The sequence below is a fragment of the Nymphalis io genome, chromosome Z, assembly GCF_905147045.1.
Source record: "Nymphalis io chromosome Z, ilAglIoxx1.1, whole genome shotgun sequence".
In the NCBI taxonomy this organism is placed as follows: Eukaryota; Metazoa; Arthropoda; class Insecta; order Lepidoptera; family Nymphalidae; genus Nymphalis; species Nymphalis io.
This window is the reverse complement of record NC_065918.1, coordinates 10051114-10069726: the sequence shown is the minus strand read 5'-3', so window position 1 is coordinate 10069726 and position 18613 is coordinate 10051114. Positions and strand designations below refer to the sequence as shown.

Sequence of the window (18613 nt, the reverse complement as noted above, 5' to 3'; positions counted from 1 at the left end):
TAAGACTGAAAAAAGAAAAAATGGATATAAGCAGCTTTTAGGTATTGTTGTTTGATATTATAACTAACCACGTTGCTATTAACAAAATAAGTGATAATCTTATTTAATAATAAAATTGAATAGTTAAAATCCATGTATTAGAAGGAAACTATAAAAGAGGCGATCTTTAACAAAAACATTTTACAAGCAAAAATCTCTAATATGCCATAGTAAAATTTTTTTGAATGACCAAAATATAGTCATATTTTTAACTTATCTAAATCTGACTCTCTTTTAATCATAATGAACTGTTCACCTTTCTTTTTTCAGTAGTATCTTGCCATTGAATGTCCAGCAAAGTACGTAGCCGTTTGATTTAGCAAAATCACGAAAAATATAAAATAATCGTTTCATTTTAGACGTTAAACTTTCTGATATGAATATAAGCTTGGAAGGTGAACTCAGACCATTTTTTTCGGTAGTGAGTCCTTTATTTTGTTTGTTTGACTTCCTGTACAACCGAATTATTTTCTCTTTAAGCATTACACCAGTAAAATCAACCAGTACTGTTCTATTATTTGGGTCTCGGGAATTGATTCGAAAGACACTATAGGCATGGTGCCACTATAGGCCTTGCCTACAGAAATGATAGTGTTGAGCAAGTTTTCTTTTGATAAATTATTTATTGATGGAATATATGAATAAAAATACAAATTCGAAAACTATATAGGTACATAATTGCTATATTTAAAATTTTATGAAGAAAATATACCTTATTTTTTCATGCTGTTTATTTTTAACTTTTATTAATTGGTAAAATGTTAAATATTAATGAAATAAAATTCTTGATAAATTAGTAATTATAAGTCTAATTTTAGACTTTTAATTAGTAATTTATTATACGTGATTAGAAATATATCATATGTTATTTGATTGATGATTGTCTCGTTGGTCCAGTTAGGCTAGATGTAAGACCCAGAGGTCCTGGGTTGAATTCCCAATTCGGGCCAATAAAAAGTTATTGGGATTTTCAGCATTCTGGGATGGCCTCTCGCCATTTGATATTATGAGTATTAACTGGTATTTTGTTTATGTTATTTTTGTTATTATTTTTTCAATTTTCATGATATATGTATATATATATATATATATATATATATATATATTTGTTTTGTTTCTTTGTTTTATACTATTTATATATTTAGAAAACAAAGTCGCGAAATTCTTCGTTCTGTACAAAACAAAACGTTTGAACTATGTCGGTGTTTAGCTGGCTAAACCTTAGGAGATACATGAGAAAACAGTGTGCTACAAAATTTTAGGTCTTAAAAAACCTATAAAAAAGTCCGCGATAGCATAATTATGTCTGTTTTCTAAGGTAAACTACACAATAATTATTTATATCAGTTTCATATTAGTAAAAAATTATAGATTATTTGCGAAGTAATTTTCTCGAATTCATTATTAATCCTTATTCAGATAAACATGTTTGTTACCTTGAGGATTTAATATAGATTAATATTGTCTTACGCATTACCAGTCGAATGAATAATTTAGAAGATAACACAGTTTCTAAATTACGTGCAACCAAAAAAAACATTGCGGTAAACCGGTACCAGTATCTACCTGCGTCATACTTAGCGTTAATTTGGATTGTTAATTTTCATCAAAAGTTAAAATTATTTGGATAGATTTAAATAAATATAATAAATATACGACTGCATTTGAAAGTTGATCCAATTTTGAAATATTTATTGTTATATATGCCGACGTAGTCGACGATAATATTGTCGTTCAAGGCAATTATGTAGCGAACGGGAAAGCTATAAAAGATACGCAAACATTTAAAAAAGTTTTAGTTTAATTGTCAAAACAGTATAAAACTTTATCAAAATAAATAAGACATTAAGTTTAAACTCTTCATGTTAATAAGTATTGCCAACACTAACACTCTGCAAATCGAACCAGTAATTTTACAAAAATTACGGGATTTTTAAAAGCACGAATAAATCTGCAGGATGTGTTGAACTATGTTTTATTCATATATATTTTTGTATGCCCTGTATACACTATATGGGTGTATAGATCAATTAGCAAAAGTTTATATTGCATTGATTAAAAATTGTACGGAATAAAATACGTAAAATAGTTATATGAGCTACTTTCCAATTTGCCCGTAACGCACATACATGTCATATTTCAATCGAACCCAATAATCAGTTTTCTGTTGCTAAATACTCCTCTACGACTTACCTTTGAGCTCGACGTCCTGTGAGAAGTGCTTGATAACGAGGTCCAAAGCGCGCCTGGTGACTTTGATAAGGACGTCGACCACCTTGCGACTATAGTAGCGGCGCATCTCAATCACTGCGTTCTTCACCATTTCCTACAAGCCAAATAATGTTTAACATATCGTCAATCATGTAAAATACATAAATAATACTAATAATCTTATTTAGCTACAAGCATAAAGCTTGTTTTATGAGTGGGGACAACAATAGCCCCAGGGATCGGGAACTTGCGACTTTTACATCCCAAGGCAGCCCATAAACATTGCGCTATTAAGGCTTCCTTAGTTAGGTACCACTCACTCATCCGATATTCTGCCGATTAACAGCGATACTTGTATTGTTGCGTTCCGGTTTGAAGGGTGAGTGCGCCAGTGTAACTACAGGCCCAACAATATAACATCTTTGGCACTCTAACGTGCCACCAACGAAAAAAAAGAAAGAATTAAGAATTTTTAATATTTCTTGTATCGTCAATGTCTATGAGCGGTGGTGATCACTTAATACCAGGAGGCCCATTTGCCTGTCCACGTACCTATAACGTAAAAAACAAAGCAGTATTAAAAAATTTAAAATTAAATTATAAATTAATGCCATTGTTATAATAAAAATTAGAAAAAAAAACAATTAGAGATATCATAATCATAATTGAAATTATTAGAAATTTTAAGTAAAACTAACCATGCCATTTATAATAATTAAATAACTTATTTCTAAAGATTGAGAGAGTTAAAAAATATCAATGCCAGGAATTGATTTAATGATATTTTCATATTTATAACACAACCGTAACAAGAGAGCCTGTTTACCAATGAGACTTTACGTAAACATTATGAAATATTTTGTGGATGTGAGTACTTCCGTGTGTCCTAGACGGAACTGATATCAGTATTCTCAAAATATTTAGGAATAAACCTATAGAAAATTAATGGGTTTCGCTTGCAATGGGGACGCGCCTACTTATAAACTTAATGCGGGTATTTAACTTAGGATTTCAGCTCTAAATATATTCTGTTAAGCCGTAGTAGAGTTTAATTTGTTTATAGTTTATTTTAATTTTATTTTCTATTGTCTATCTGGTTTCGGTCTTGTTAGTGCATTACATTTAAATTGTCTTTTTTGCAGTCGGGTTTTTGACTTTTTTTAGTTTTGTAATGTTTTAGTGTGATTTATATGCGTGTGTAGTGTTATGTACATTCTTTGGAATGATTGTGTGTGTAGTTTTATTAGGATAAACAGATGGAAAGTGGATAGCGAAATAGACGGCTATTTCTCTTCCTGCTAATGCTATTCAACGAGTTAAATGCAGGCTACAATTTAACATTATGTTTGCTTTTATAGTAAATCCAAAATGAAGTTGTTCTTGTAAATATTATATTCGACATTTCTTTTGTGTTCGTTATAACAACTATTAAATAAATCACACATCACATATTCTAACAGGACAGTAATACTCAATATTGATGCGGTGACGATGTGTTCTAATTAGAAGGGTGAGTAAGCCAGTATAATTACAGGCGCAAAGGACATAACATCTTAGTTCCCAAGATTGGTGGTGATCACTTACTAACATGTGGCTCTATGGTCTTAAAGAAAATATAAGAGTAAAATATTTGACATAATAATAAATATATATTATTAAATGGTATAAAATTGTAATTAGTTATATTTATATTACTTAAAGTTAAGTGTATAAATGTATGTATGTCACTAGTATATGATTCCAAAATCCGTCATAATTGAACACCTTGAAAACAATCATGTTAAACTAGTAAATTTGGTGTTCCAAAATTTTTAATTAAAAATCATATCGAATCGAATATATATAGGATCACTATACACTAGAGATAGTTATTGCCTTGATATTTTCGAATACAATTTGGAAGTAGTACCGGTAGGCTATTCTTTGTACCTGCATGCTCTTCGACAAGCCTCCAGCTGGTATAGAAAGTAAACGGTGAGGGCTCTCAAAGCATTCCCATACTGCAGACCAGTCCTGCTGACCACTAGCAGTTGACTCGTTCATGGTAGAGGCAGCTCCGCTGGCCGACTGTGTATCGTCTGTGTGCAAATAATACGAGAGTATATTGTCATAAAACTTTAGATTAATTGGATGATTTTTATAATAAAAAAATGCACCATCGGCAATAAGAAACTCGAAATCCGGGTTGATCTCAGTCGGTTTCACTTGTTGTGCGGCTTTTTTGACTAAATCCAGGACCTCTTCTACAGCCTCTTCAACCATAAGGCTTTTTCTATTGAGTTCGACGCATGCATTTCTATAAAAATATTAACATAAGTGAGAATATAAGGAATGAAATGAGGACATTCTGTTGCTACTATCATGTGTCAGAGGGGGCAAGTATTATGTACCTTATATTATTTTCTGTAGCCAAGATAACAAGTATGCAAAACGTCACGAGATTCGATTGAGTAGTAACATGAAAGTGTAAAAAAACAAACAAACTCACTTTCGCAATCATAATATTAGGTAGTAAAAAAAGGATCAACGTACCGACAACCACTCTCGACCTGCTCGATAAACTCTTCCACTGACCACGGGGTTTCTTCTAAAACATAAAAGCTATTACAAAAAAATCTTTGTATCAAACATTCAGACGACGATGTCGATGACGAGCCGGTTGGCGTGGTTGGTAGACACTTGCCTTTCACGCCGACGATTGTGGGTTCGATTATCACCCAGGACAGACATTTGTGTGCATGAACATGTATGTTTGTCTTGAGTCTAGGTGTAATTATCTATATAAGTATGTATTTACAAAAGAAAAGTTATATATATATATAGTAGAATCATTTGCCCTCCCGGCGAATATAAAAATATATATATATATATATATATATATATATATTTTTATATATATTTTATATATATATATATATATATATTTTTATATTCGCCGGGAGGGCAAATGACTCTACTCCACCTGATGGTAAGTGGTAGTAGAGTCCAAACGCGACGACGGCCAGTACAGACGGGAAAAACATTCTGCACTAGCCGCCTTCGCCTTGCCGGCCCGCAAGATGCCTCTTCACGCCTCGTTTGAAGGAACCCGGTTTGTAAGAGGAGGAAAACACGTGAGCTGGTAAGGAATTCCATTTTTTGGAAGTGCGACAAAGAAAAGAGTTGCCAAATTTCTTTGTTCGCGATGTAATTGATGTCACAGTTAGGCGGTGACATCGAGAACCAGCTCGCGTGGACTTAAGAAAGAAGGGGGAAGCAGGAATTAGAGAGAATAATTCCTCAGAGCACTCGCCGTGATACAGTCGATAGAAAGCGCTCAGTGCTGCTATCTCACGACGCAATTGTAAAGGTTCAAGGCTGTTTGTGACCTTTACGTCGCCAATAATGCGTACGGCACGTCGCTGCAACCGGTCCAAGGCCTCCAGTAGGTACTTAGCGGAACCATCCCAAAGGTGCGAGCAATATTCCACGCAAGACCGTACCTGTGTTTTGTACAGCAAGCACAGTTGTTGTGGCGTGAAAAAACGCCGCACCTTGCTCAGAACTCCGAGTTTCCGTGAAGCTGTTTTTATAACAGTCTCGATGTAATCCCTTGGACTAAGGTCGCAGCGAACGTCAATCCCCAGCATGGCGACTTTGCTTTGCATCACCAGCGGAGTACCACAGAGGGAGGGAAGAGGTGAAAATGTTGACTTTTTCGCCGTGAGAGCGCATACCTGTGTTTTCTTGGCATTAAACTCAAAAAGATTATCAGAGCCCCATTTGGCGATGAGCTCTAACATCCTATCGAGTTCAATAACAAGATCCTTCCGCCTCTCCTTAATTTCCGCTCGCCCAGCCACTGCGCGTATATGTAGTATATCAGTTGTCTGGTTTCCATAGCACAAGCTTTGTACAAGTTTAATTTGCGATCAGATGGCCGTGTGTGAAAAATGTCCCAGGATATTATTATTATTATTATATTATTATTCAGAATGAAAAAAATATATATATTTTATTTTCACATACAGATTTTCAAACAATATGATTATATTCGGATTTAACTATTTCTTTTACTCTAGGGATTCTACTCTAGAAGTTGCTAATCCTAAGAAGGATCTTTCAAGCAGACTAAGATTCTTACAGTATTGTAAGTCACATGAATTATAAATAAAATAAATGAAGTATGTTAAATTATATTAAATATTGAAAGACATTCTTTTTTTTCATCCAATAGTGTCGCCCATTAACGGCCAGGAGCCTCCTCTGATCAAAAGTGACTACCAGCGCTCCTGGACACAATGCATTACCGGCATACAGGTAAGTTGCCAACCTTTATGGAATGAGTAGACTCTTTTCTTAAATGTTTCTATGTTATATCAGTAGTTATAGAGTGGTTGCGCGAGGCTGGAAATGCCTTAAAAATTACGCTATTGTGGATTTTCAGAAATTGAGGTGTTATGAATGGAATTTTTATAATATATAGAATATAGAATTCTAACGCGAAGACCGGTAGTGAAATGGCGAGACCAATTTGGCCATTTACATTTGAGCGTGAAACTGAATGTCCCAATACTGGCTGTGGATTTGATTTGATCTCAAATTGAGTTGATATGACAAAAGGTGAATTTTTAGCAGTCAACATGCAAACTTGTCAATTCAGACACAAGTTTGTTCTGATACTCATTGACGTGTTCCCGACAAAAATAAGCGAGACCAGCGTATAAGGCGTTTACAGTCGTTGCTAACAGGCAACATCTCATTGATATGCAGAAGAAGCAGGCTATCTGATGGCATGTAGCCTTGTCAAACACCAGAAATAACGAATTTTAAGTAAAAGCATGCGCCGTCGACAACGACCTTAATGCTCTGATCTGACAAAAAGCAGGTTTTGCAGGCTGAGCAATTGCCATTTTTAGTGATTGGATCCACCAAAGTAGTCTTCCAAGAGTGCGGGACTACGCCTAATTTGTAGGAGTGGCTGAAAAGACGCGGTAAGACCGGTGCCACATATCTGCAGCACGATCAGATCGATGCCATTGGGCCCACTCGACTTATGAACGTCCAAAGAAAGAAGTGCTTTACGAACCGCGCTTTATCAAAATTTAACTTCGCGGTGGAATCCCACCATGCTCTGAAGTTTCACATCAACAACCGAGTTAGCAAAAACATCTAGATCATTCGGTATCTTTCAAATCTGCCTCCATGTATAGGAAACAAAGAAAGACCGTATCACATCCCAGTCAGCTGACCTGTAGTGCCACACACGGATACCGCCCGCGAACCGAGGCCGAGTGACGCCGAAAAGCGAGTGATCATCACTGTACTTCGGACAGTGATCAGTTTTGTAATTAGCACAAAAGGACCCATATAGGCATATATAGATTCATAGATGAACATCGCAGTCTACGCGCAACCAGAAAATAGATGGGTCTCGCCCCTCAAGCCTGCTGATATCCTCTCTGACGTAAACACGAACCCCAACCCGCGGTACAAACTTGTACTCCGTATTTAGCCCCTTATATCTAGTTCTAGGTAGTAAAGAGCAAAGCCGGCTTCGCCGTTTTAAGGCGGAAGTGAACGACATTCAAGTTGGATTTTAGTCCCCTTAGTCTCATGTGAATGTCCCACTGCTAGGCTAAAAGCCTCTCCTCTTTTTGAGGAGAAGGTTTGGAGCTTATTCCACCACGCTGCTCCAATGCGGATTGGTGGAATACACATGTGGCAGAATTTCAGTGAATTTAGACACATGCAGGTTTCCTCACGATGTTTCCCTTCACCGTAAAGCACGAGATGAATTATAATCACAAATTAAGCACATGAAAATTCAGTGGTGCTTGCCCGGGCTTGAACCCACGATTATCAGTTAAGATTCACGCGTTCTTAACACTGGGCCATCTCGTCTCAAGTCTCTAGGATTCTCACATACCAAACGGTATCGCGGTAGCTTAGCTACCATTTTGCATCGATTTTTAGTGAGAGAGTAATAATTCCTCGGGCCTTCCCATTCAGCTGTAACCTGAAGGGAAGCGGCGTTGCACTACCACTATAAGAATATAATATTTTTTATACAAGTATATTATAAGAGTATTATATTTCTCACCCGGTAAAGAGATCAAAGTAACTTCTTGCATCCCAGACAGCATGTAAATAATTCTATTCGTGTAAATATCGTGCACTCTCGTTACGAGAACGTCGAAACTATTAATAGCTGCATTAGCGCGGTCAATGAACGCTTTCCAATCTTCACTTGTCCAAAACACAGTACGAAGACCAGGCAGTAGTAGAGATGACAGACGAACGACTTGAGGCAGGAGGAGCGGGCGAACTTCTAGCTTAACTTGCCGAACTGTCCGAAGATAGTCTTCAAGAAGGAACTGAACAATAAAATATAATATGTTAAACTTTTAATATTTCACCTTTTATCAAATTCCCTAATAATTATATTATTTTCTGCTGGTGCACACGTTTATAAGGTATTAAAAATTTGAAAACTTAGTTAGCGATTGCGTCTGAACAATGAAATAATTCAATGATACATCAAACGAAGGCCACGTATTGTAAAACAACTGGTTAAGTATAAATAACACACACTCACTTGTAAGGAATCGTTTACAAGCGTGAAATAATTTTTCTTCGCATATAAAGAATGACACACAATTGGCAGTTCCAGACCCATTTTGATGAGGCAATCCGATTCTCTTATCAATAATTTGATAGTGTGATCCAAGTTGACAGTAATACGACCGGAATCGTCTATCTTCAACAAAGTATTATTGAGACTGTCGTCGACGTCCCACAACTGGAAAAATAATAACTATTTAATACTTTGATAATTAATTATTATTTCATTTTGAGTATTAATTTCACATAATTATTTGAACGTGTTTAAATATTTATGGATAACACCCCTTCAAGGAAGTCAAATGTCATACATTCTGATCCTATAACGTTAAATGCAAACCATATTTATATTGCATATGAATACCATATTTCCATCAATTCATAATCCTGAAACTGAGATTGTGGTACTGCCTAGTAAAAACATGCAGGCACATTAATGTAACATTAATATAAATTAATTATATGATACAATAACGGAAATTCTGAATAGTATAAAGTACTTTTTTTGTTATTGATACTTGGTAGTAGTAGGGCCTTTTTCAAGCCCGTCTGGGTAGGTACCACCCACTTATCAGATATTCTTCTGCCAAAAAGCAATTAGCATTGTTTTCTGGTCTGAAGAGTGAATAAGCGAGTGTATCTAACACTACTCATGCAAATAACATCGTAGTTTCTAAGGTTGGCGGCACAATGGAGATGCAAGGAGTGGTTAATATTTCTAACATTGTCAATGTCTATGGACAGTAGTGACCACTTACCATCAGGTAGCTTTTTTCATGTCCACCTCCCTATATTATAACAAAAAAAAGTATTTGTATAAATATTAGGTCCTTACATATGAAATTAGCGTTTTGTCGTACTGACCACTTTAATCTGAAATATCTCCTCTTTGGTAAAGAATTCCAAATTTAAATTTATAAATTCTTTAGCTGGTACATTTGAGTTTTTAAAACAGTCATTCATTTGTTTTTTCCTCATTATTTTTTTCTTTGGCGACGCTTATTACCGCACAATGGAAAACATGAAATATCGGTACGAGACCAAAGTGACGGACGGCCGGAGACCAAAGTGGAAAATGAAGAATTAAAGGCTATTGTGAAAGCGGATCCATCACAAAGCACTTCAGAGGTAGCTGCAGGTTTTGGGGTAAGTGATAAAACTGTATTACTCCACTTGAAGCAAATCGGGAAAGTAAAAAAACTTAATCGATGGGTACCTCATGAATTGAGTGAATCGAACTTGCAAACAAACACGCGTCGACGGCTGTGTTACTTTGCTCAACCGACACAATAATGAAAGGATTTCAAATCGAATCATTACTTGTGATGAAAAATGGATACTTTACGATAATCGGAAGCGCTCGTCGCAATGGCTGAACCCTAGAGACTAATCGAAAATTGACTCAGAAAAAGCTACTTGTGAGTGTTTGGTGGACTAGCGCCGGTGTCGTTCACTACAGCTTTCTAAAATCTGGCTAAGCGATTACGGCAGATATCTAAAGTTAGCAACTGCAAACCATGAAAGAAGAACTAGCTGCTAAAGAACCGAGATTCCAAAACCGGCTGTCCAAATCGCCTTCAAAGAGTTTATTGATTCTCGCCCCCATGATTTTTTTAATAAAGGAATCAATTAACTGCCTATGAGATGGCATAAGTGCATAGATAACAACGTTGCATACTTTGATTAATTAAATACATTTTACAAAAAAAAATTGACTTTATATTCCTCCCGAACAAAACGCCAATTTCATGTGTAAGGACCTAATATAACATATCGTAAGTAATATTATAAATTAAATGTAAGCAAGTTGTTTAGTAAGTGAGTTTGTTTGTTACGTTCACTTTTTAATTACTCAACTGATCATCATGAAATTTTGCATACACTTTGTCAGGTGTACAAAAAAGAACATAGGGTACCTAACAACATAATACAGATATAAAACGTGGACCGTCTGCCATCATCAGTATGACTAGTTCCTTTGCATGCGCTTTAATGCTTAATAATTAAATCCTATTAATTATTGTTTTTTTTTTTTTATAATTACTGTTACTAAACTCAATTATTTCATCATAATAACTTATTTCTATAAGATAAGGTCATTTTTTTTATTTTATTAACACATCTCTTTGGAAATTTCAAATTGTCTTCGTTATTATCTATCATAAAGATTCGAAGATGAAGATAAAATTTTGGGTAAAAATTGTTTTATGTGGCCTTGTGTTGTTCTATATGGGTAAATATAACCTATTTATTAGATATTCTACTTCCAAACCTACGTTTTTACGTTACCTTACGCCAGTATAATTAAAATAAAAGGGACTTAATATCGCAGACCCTATAGTCGATAGATCATTGATAATAAAAAATGATGATGAAAATGTTGCAGTTCCAATGACTGAGCGAAGATTTCTTTAAGAAGCCTTTGGATACGGGCCAATAATACGGGCCTTAATCATATTATACGCACGTAAGAGAAGCGAAACCTAATTACAGTGCTACAATTACAAATTCTTATTGCGCCTCAAGTCATTAAGCTTTAGTAATTTGTCCTAAATTTACAGTAAGCTATCAGCCCTAATGTCCAATTGCTAGATTCCTTTCATCTTAAGAAGATAATATGAAAAAGAGATCAAAGTTGTAATAATTTCCATTACAACCACGATCATCTCACTATTCTTTTTTCACCTTTACGATATACTGTGTATTTTCATGAAAAAAAGCTATATAAGAAAAAGGGATAGAATAATTACTTGAAGTGCCAATAGATAGATCTAACATGTAAGCGTGTAATGGCGCTGGTGTCGCAAAAGAAAGCACGGTACGTTTTCAAAGAAAATGAGCCAAATATATTTATCAGTTTCAAATTTTAACTTCTAACGGCAGTCCCTATGACTGCCTGTTTTTTTTTATTTCAATTAGATAAGACTGATTTAAGCCGTCCATAAATTTGGCACTGTAAACATTTTTAACAATGCCTTACATCATCAATACTCCACCGACTACGTTTTGTGCCTGTTGTTACACTTCAAACCAGCACACAACAATATGAAGTATTGCTATTTGACGGTAATATGTTATGAGTCAATGGTTCCTACTTAGACTGCACAAAGCCATAAAACTTATGGCAAGCATCTTAGAGTGCAACCAGTTAGTAACAATGAGTATTATGAAGTATAATAAAATTACATTTTGGTTCATCCAGACAGCGCGCATCGTCTCCTCGTAGTTGTGAATAAGCGTGCGCGTGGCGGTGTATTTGCGCATCATGTCCGCGGCAGTGGGCAGCGCGCGAAGTACAGGGTGCGCGCATACGCTCTCCACCGTCTCCGTCATGTTATACATCAAGCAGCGCGCCCACTTTATACGACCTTTACCAGAGACAACAGATCAGGTCATTTATTATGCATAAATAATTGAGTTTCCGCTTTTTTTGTCGGTAATTTTACTATAAATTATACCTTCCAATAAATAAATAAGTAAAACTCCACAATTTCTCATCATCATGCTGTGGACTGTTGAATTTAATCCGACATGAAATGTGAATTTATTTAAACAAATATCACATACTTTGAACTTTAATAATTGAACATACAAATTATATTTTACTTAATTGTCGTAATAATATTCTAATTAGGAAATTCTTAACGTACCAGCTACAGGAGAGTAGTTTCTTGGTAAAGGCGGATCGTCTTTTTGCTTTTTAAACATTTTCATTATTTTGTCAACTTCTTTCTCGCTATATTTTAACACTCTATCGTATTTCTCGTTGAGTTTCGTTATTTGAATTTTTTGGCTAACCTGGAAAACGTATTTTCGTAATAAAATGAATATCAAAAATTTATTAATATCAATTGATCTAATAATTGGAAGGTTTATATTAAATAATATTATTTTTCTGTATATACCTTCTCAAATCTAGTGAGGAACTTAATTCCTTGCGGCGTCTCCCAGACACTAGCAAAATTAACTTCGATAGTGTTACCAATAGATTCCCGAAGAGTATTTGTTTTCTCTTCAAAGGCTTGATAGTCTTTGTCAAACTCGTTGTTCCGGTAGTCGAGATAATCATACTGGCATGATGTTACCGCTTTTTTAGCCTCGTTAAAAGCGTGCATTGCCTCTTCAAGATCTGTAACACGTTTTAAGAAGTTATTAAGAAATATAAAAATAGAACTTTCTAGAACTAGTGGTAAAATGATGTAAGACAATGTTACTAAGCTTACCTTCACCCAAAAGTAGACCCTCCATTCTCTTCTCAAACAAATGGTTGTAGTCATCCATTAAATCGAACATACAAATAATCTTATTGAGTCTCTTGCAAAACGTATCGAATTTACCAAAGACATAATTTTCGGAAAAACTAAATTGTTCCGTGTTCGGTAAAAATGGTTGATTCTTTACAAATGTGTAAGTTTCTCTGTAGGTTTTGTTGAGATTTATGCAATGGATCAACTTCTCTCTGACCTGATCCCTCTCTTGAGACCAAATAGTTTCTTTAAAACGGCATGTTATGTATTGCTTGCAAGTCTCAATCATTTGGTTGGTTATCTAAAAAAATTTTTTTTCATGAAATAATTACAATCGAATGATTGGTAAATGAAAATATGTATACACGTTTCTGTTTATACATATAATGTTATACAGAATTAACATTCCTCAAAATCTTAAATTTGAAATCGTTAATGATTGAAATTCAGTGTTATAGTTAAAAACTTACCTTCACCATCAGTGACGATATTCGTTCGGACGTATTATAGAATTGTGAAACACTGTGAATCAATCTGACCGTTTGTAGTAAGCTCAATATGGAATCTTTGATTTTAACGGGATCGTCCAGATACAGAGAATGACAGCATTTCTCCATGGCTTGAATGAATTTGGCGTTATCTTTGGCTTCATTGTAACAGAAGGTTATTTTGTGATCCGTGTCACGCCAAATTTTTATTACTTTCGAATTAGCCAGTTGAAGACTTGTTAAAGTTAGTTGAACTTCATTGTTCTGATAAGAAAGAGATTTAGATATACATTTAGCTTATATAAAAATTAATAGCGTATAAACATCCCCGGCCCGTAAACAAAACCTCCCCTCAACTTGTAAATGTTTTAAGCTAAGACCAATACGCTGCTCCAATGCAGGATAGTCAATATTTGGTGGTAGGGTGCAGGCCAGTCTGGGTAGGCACTACCCACTCATGATATATTCAAAAATAAATATTAATATAATAACAAAATAATATTATAACGACAAACAGCAATACTTAGTCTTTGTGTTCCAGTTTGAATAGTAAATGAGCCCTTATGGTGTAGAGTACAGACAAAAAGGACATAACATTTTAGTTCCCAATGTTGGTGACGCATTGACGTTTAATAATTAATTTCTATATAATATATATATGTAATATTAATCGTCATAAACTCGTATGTAGGTTACCTCACAATACTTTCCTAGACCGTCAAGCACGACGTGAATTATAAATGCTTACCCGGGTAAGACACCGCATTTTTCAGTTGAAAAACTTGGAACTATTTTAGGTTGTGTCTGTAAATAAGGCTTAAAATTTTAAGCCGATAAATCGCTTATAATATATATTCTTTTTATTAGGTTATCCAGGATATATGTGTACATTTGTGAGAAATATAATGTTTTTTATGTCTTTAGCTGCAAAAGAGGGGATCTATAGCTAGGAGTGTTGTATTGCTGCGTAATACATATTATGTAATGTTATTGTATGTACGGAAAAATATTAATGATTTTTTGAGAAAACTCATAACATTTGTACAAGAAACAAACATATACTAATTACTCCTGTCACTCGACAGAGTCAGTAACTCTTTTGTGGGGCAAAGTATACGGTTCTACAACAGGATCCCAGAAAGCGTATCAAATGCCTCAGTTGCAAACCTTAAAAAATTGTAAAAGAATGAAACAATCGCCTCCAGGCTATTTTTTACACTGAACATTTGTGAACGAAACATAATATTAAAAAACTCGCTTAGTTTGCTTCGCCGGTTCTTCTGAGGGCTGGGTGTTTCTTTTCCAAACCGGTGTTAGTTTCTAGTTTGACTATCAATAAATAAGTGTAATGTTCCCATGTTGAATAGAAAAGAGAAATGAGTTTTTTTTTTTTTTTTTATATCGCCGGGAAGGCAAATGACTCTACTCCACCTGATGGTAAGTGGTAGTAGAGTCCAAACGCGACGACGGCCAGTACAGACGGGAAAAACGTTCTGCACTAGCCGCCTTCGCCTTGCCGGCCCGCAAGATGCCTCTTCACGCCTCGCTTGAAGGAACCCGGGTTGTAAGAGGAGGGGAATACGTGAGCTGGTAAGGAATTCCATTTTTTGGAAGTGCGACAAAGAAAGGAGTTGCCAAATTTCTTTGTTCGCGATGGAATTGATGTCACAGTTAGGCGGTGACATAGAGAACCAGCCCGCGTGGACTTAAGAAGGAAGGGGGAAGCAGGAATTAGAGAGAATAATTCCTCAGAGCACTCGCCGTGATACAGTCGATAGAAAGCGCTCAGTGCTGCTATCTCACGACGCAATTGTAAAGGTTCAAGGGTGTTTGTGACCTTTACGTCGCCAATAATGCGTACGGCACGTCGCTGCAACCGGTCCAAGGCCTCAAGTAGGTACTTAGCGGAGCCATCCCAAAGGTGCGAGCAATATTCCACGCAAGACCGTACCTGTGTTTTGTACAGCAGGCACAGTTGTTGTGGCGTGAAAAAGCGCCGCACCTTGTTCAGAACTCCGAGTTTCCGTGAAGCTGTTTTTATAACAGCCTCGATGTAATCCCTTGGACTAAGGTCGCAGCGAACGTCAATCCCCAGCATGGCGATTTTGCTTTGCATCACCAGCGGAGTACCACAGAGGGAGGGAAGAGGGGAAAATGTTGACTTTTTCGCCGTGAGAGCGCATACCTGTGTTTTCTTGGCATTAAACTCAACAAGATTATCAGAGCCCCATTTGGCGATGAGATCTAACGTCCTATCGAGTTCAATGACAAGATTCTCCCGCCTCTCCTCAGTTTCCGCCCGCCCAGCCACTGCGCGTCCGTGGTATCCACCATGCACTGTACTATCATCTGCATAGCAATGTATGTTCCCAAGGGAGAGCATATCATTGATATGCAAAAGAAAGAGTGTGGGAGATAGCACAGATCCCTGGGGGACCCCAGCATTCACTACATAGAATTGTGAAGCGCAACCATCTACTAAAACACGAAGGCTACGCTTGTGTAGGAAGCTGGCAATCCAGGTGCATAGCTGAGCAGGCAGACCATATGCCGGTAGCTTGGAGAGAAGACTTCTGTGCCAGACCCTGTCGAAAGCCTTGGAGATATCGAGGCTGACAGCCAACGATTCTCCATGCTTGTCGATAGCTTCACCCCAGAGGTGTGTTACGTACGCTAGAAGATCACCTGTGGACCGTTTTGGTCGAAAACCGTACTGTCGATCATTAATTAGACAGTGATCTTCTAGGTAATGGATCAGTTGGTTGTTTAAAATCCGTTCCATCACCTTACAAAGTACTGAGGTGATAGCTATTGGCCGATAATTTGCCGGGTCAGACCGATCCCCTTTTTTGGGAACCGCTTGCACATTAGCTCTTCTCCAAGCCTCCGGCACACTTCCCGAAGAGAGAGAAAGTTGGAACAGGCGCGTTAACACAGGAGACAGCTCCGCTGCGCACTTCTTCAGCACTATGGCTGGTATTCCATCGGGACCGCTAGCTTTCCGTACATCAAGTGATTGCAGCTCCGCACGCACATCACGTTGCCTGATTTTAATGTCAGGCATCGTATGGCCACATGCAGGTATTGTAGGTGGCAGTGCACTACAATCATCGATGACGGAATTGTCGGCAAAGAGTTTAGCCAGGAGATCAGCTTGCTCTTGCGGACTGTGAGCTAGCGATCCGTCCGGATTTCTGAGCGGTGGCAGCGAAGGTTGGCAGAAATTGTTTTGCACAGACTTGGTCAGACGCCAGAAGCTACGGGAGCCCCTAGGATGCGAAACAAGGTCATGACCAATCTGTACAATGCGCTGTGCATCCGCTCTCGTGTATGCCTTTCTACAGGACTTGGAATTTTTATTATAGTTTGCTTTCAGTGAGTCAATGTTAGATGCCCCGCTAATGCAGCCGTTGATCCACTTGCGATATGCCGCCTGCTTAGCTGATACAGCATCGGCACATTCACGAGTGAACCAACGGTTACGCGTACTCCTACTGACGAGATCTGAGCTAGGAATGTAGTATTCCATTCCCAGCATGATCTCGCCAGCAACAGCAGCGGCACTAGCTGTCGGGTCATTCCCACTGAAGCAACGTTCCTTCCAAGGGACCGACGCATAGTAATCGCGCATACCGTCCCAATCCGCCGACTTATAGTGCCAAACGCGACGTTTGCATACCGCTAGTGGCGGCAGCTTGGCCTGTGGCACTCTGGTAGAAATAAGGCTGTGATCCGAAGAGCCAAGAGGAGCCTGAACCACAACCTGATATTCCACCGGGTGAGAAGTCAGCAGAAGGTCCAGTAGAGAAGGTGCTTGCCCATCAATGTCTGGGATCCTGGTGGGCTGATCAACCAGTTGGGTCAAGTCATGTGTGAGAGCAAAAGCATGAGCAGTCCTTCCAGCATGGTCAGTTTTGAGGGATTTCAACCAGGATTCGTGGTGAGCATTAAAGTCCCCCAAAAACACCAATTCCGCGTTAGGAAATTGCTCTTGCGCAGCATCTGCCACCCGATTAAGATGGTCAAATAGTCGGCTTGTCTCCAAGTCACCATTGTGGGATCTGTAGAGGCACACGTAGACTCGGCTCTGACGAACCAGGTCCACACGTACCACCAACATGGAGAAGGAGGGGTCCTCCAAGCAGCGCAGTCGGTGACAGCAAACATCCGTCCTGACGAACAAGCATACTCCGGCTTTCGCTTTGAAGGATTCTTCAAGCGTGTAGCCGGGATAATTAAGGTAGCTGGTATCGGCAGGACGGAGTATTTGTGTCTCCGTGAGAAACAACATTGCTGGCCGTGCTGTCTCGAGATGGTGGTGGACAGCGTTGAGGTTAGTGTGGAGTCCTCGGATGTTAGAGAACTCGACCTCAAACAGCGAGGGTATGGTGGGGGTGAGCACCGCTGTACGACCGTTATTTCTTTTTTGTTGCGCCATTTGGGAGAAATTAAATGGAAAAGAGACGTGAAGCGAGCGATGTATTGCCACGATAGGGATGGGCAAAGTGTGGAGGCGTGTTTCCCCAAGTGGTTGCCAAAAGGAAAAATACACTGACCCGCCGGACGGAAGGGCCCCCGAACCCCCCCGGAAGTGGCCGCCGGGACCCCACCTACCGGTCACCAACCGGCACGACGGTCCACCCCGAGATTATGCGTGGCCTGGTGGGGCAGCCTCACGAGCTGGTTAGGCACGCTCGGGCCCCTGTACTATGCCACGGGCGGCCAGCGGAACAGCCGTTTCTTCGGGTCTCCCTGACCGGCAGGTCAATACAGTTTCCCCCGGCATTGGTTCAACAGCCGTCTCCAACCGGACCAACACCCATCGCGGCAATACTCGCTCGGGCTCTGGCTGTACGCTGGCTGACCTCGAAACGCGGCTGCAAGCCACTTCACGAGTTTTTCACCATGCGTACGGTGGTAACAAGCCAGGCGGATGTTAGCATCCTACCACCAGGTGAGCAGATGGTCGCTCAGATATCCCTTAGTCGCCTCTTACGACACCCATGGGAAAGAGAGGGGCAGTGA

General features: G+C 38.3%; 1 protein-coding gene across 1 annotated transcript in view; it reads right to left on the bottom strand.

Annotated features, from left to right (window-relative positions):
* The window catches only part of LOC126780440 (dynein axonemal heavy chain 5), a 207304-nt gene that overhangs the window by 178810 nt on the left and 9881 nt on the right, over positions 1 to 18613 (bottom strand). Inside the window, exons 7-17 of the mRNA XM_050504920.1 lie at positions 13571 to 13852; positions 13077 to 13401; positions 12759 to 12982; positions 12504 to 12651; positions 12040 to 12221; positions 8828 to 9031; positions 8333 to 8606; positions 4783 to 4837; positions 4407 to 4546; positions 4180 to 4328; positions 2233 to 2365 (exon numbers count right to left, since the gene is read on the bottom strand). Coding sequence (XP_050360877.1) covers positions 2233 to 2365; positions 4180 to 4328; positions 4407 to 4546; positions 4783 to 4837; positions 8333 to 8606; positions 8828 to 9031; positions 12040 to 12221; positions 12504 to 12651; positions 12759 to 12982; positions 13077 to 13401; positions 13571 to 13852 — 2116 coding nt within the window. The remainder of the gene's footprint in view (positions 1 to 2232; positions 2366 to 4179; positions 4329 to 4406; positions 4547 to 4782; positions 4838 to 8332; positions 8607 to 8827; positions 9032 to 12039; positions 12222 to 12503; positions 12652 to 12758; positions 12983 to 13076; positions 13402 to 13570; positions 13853 to 18613) is intronic.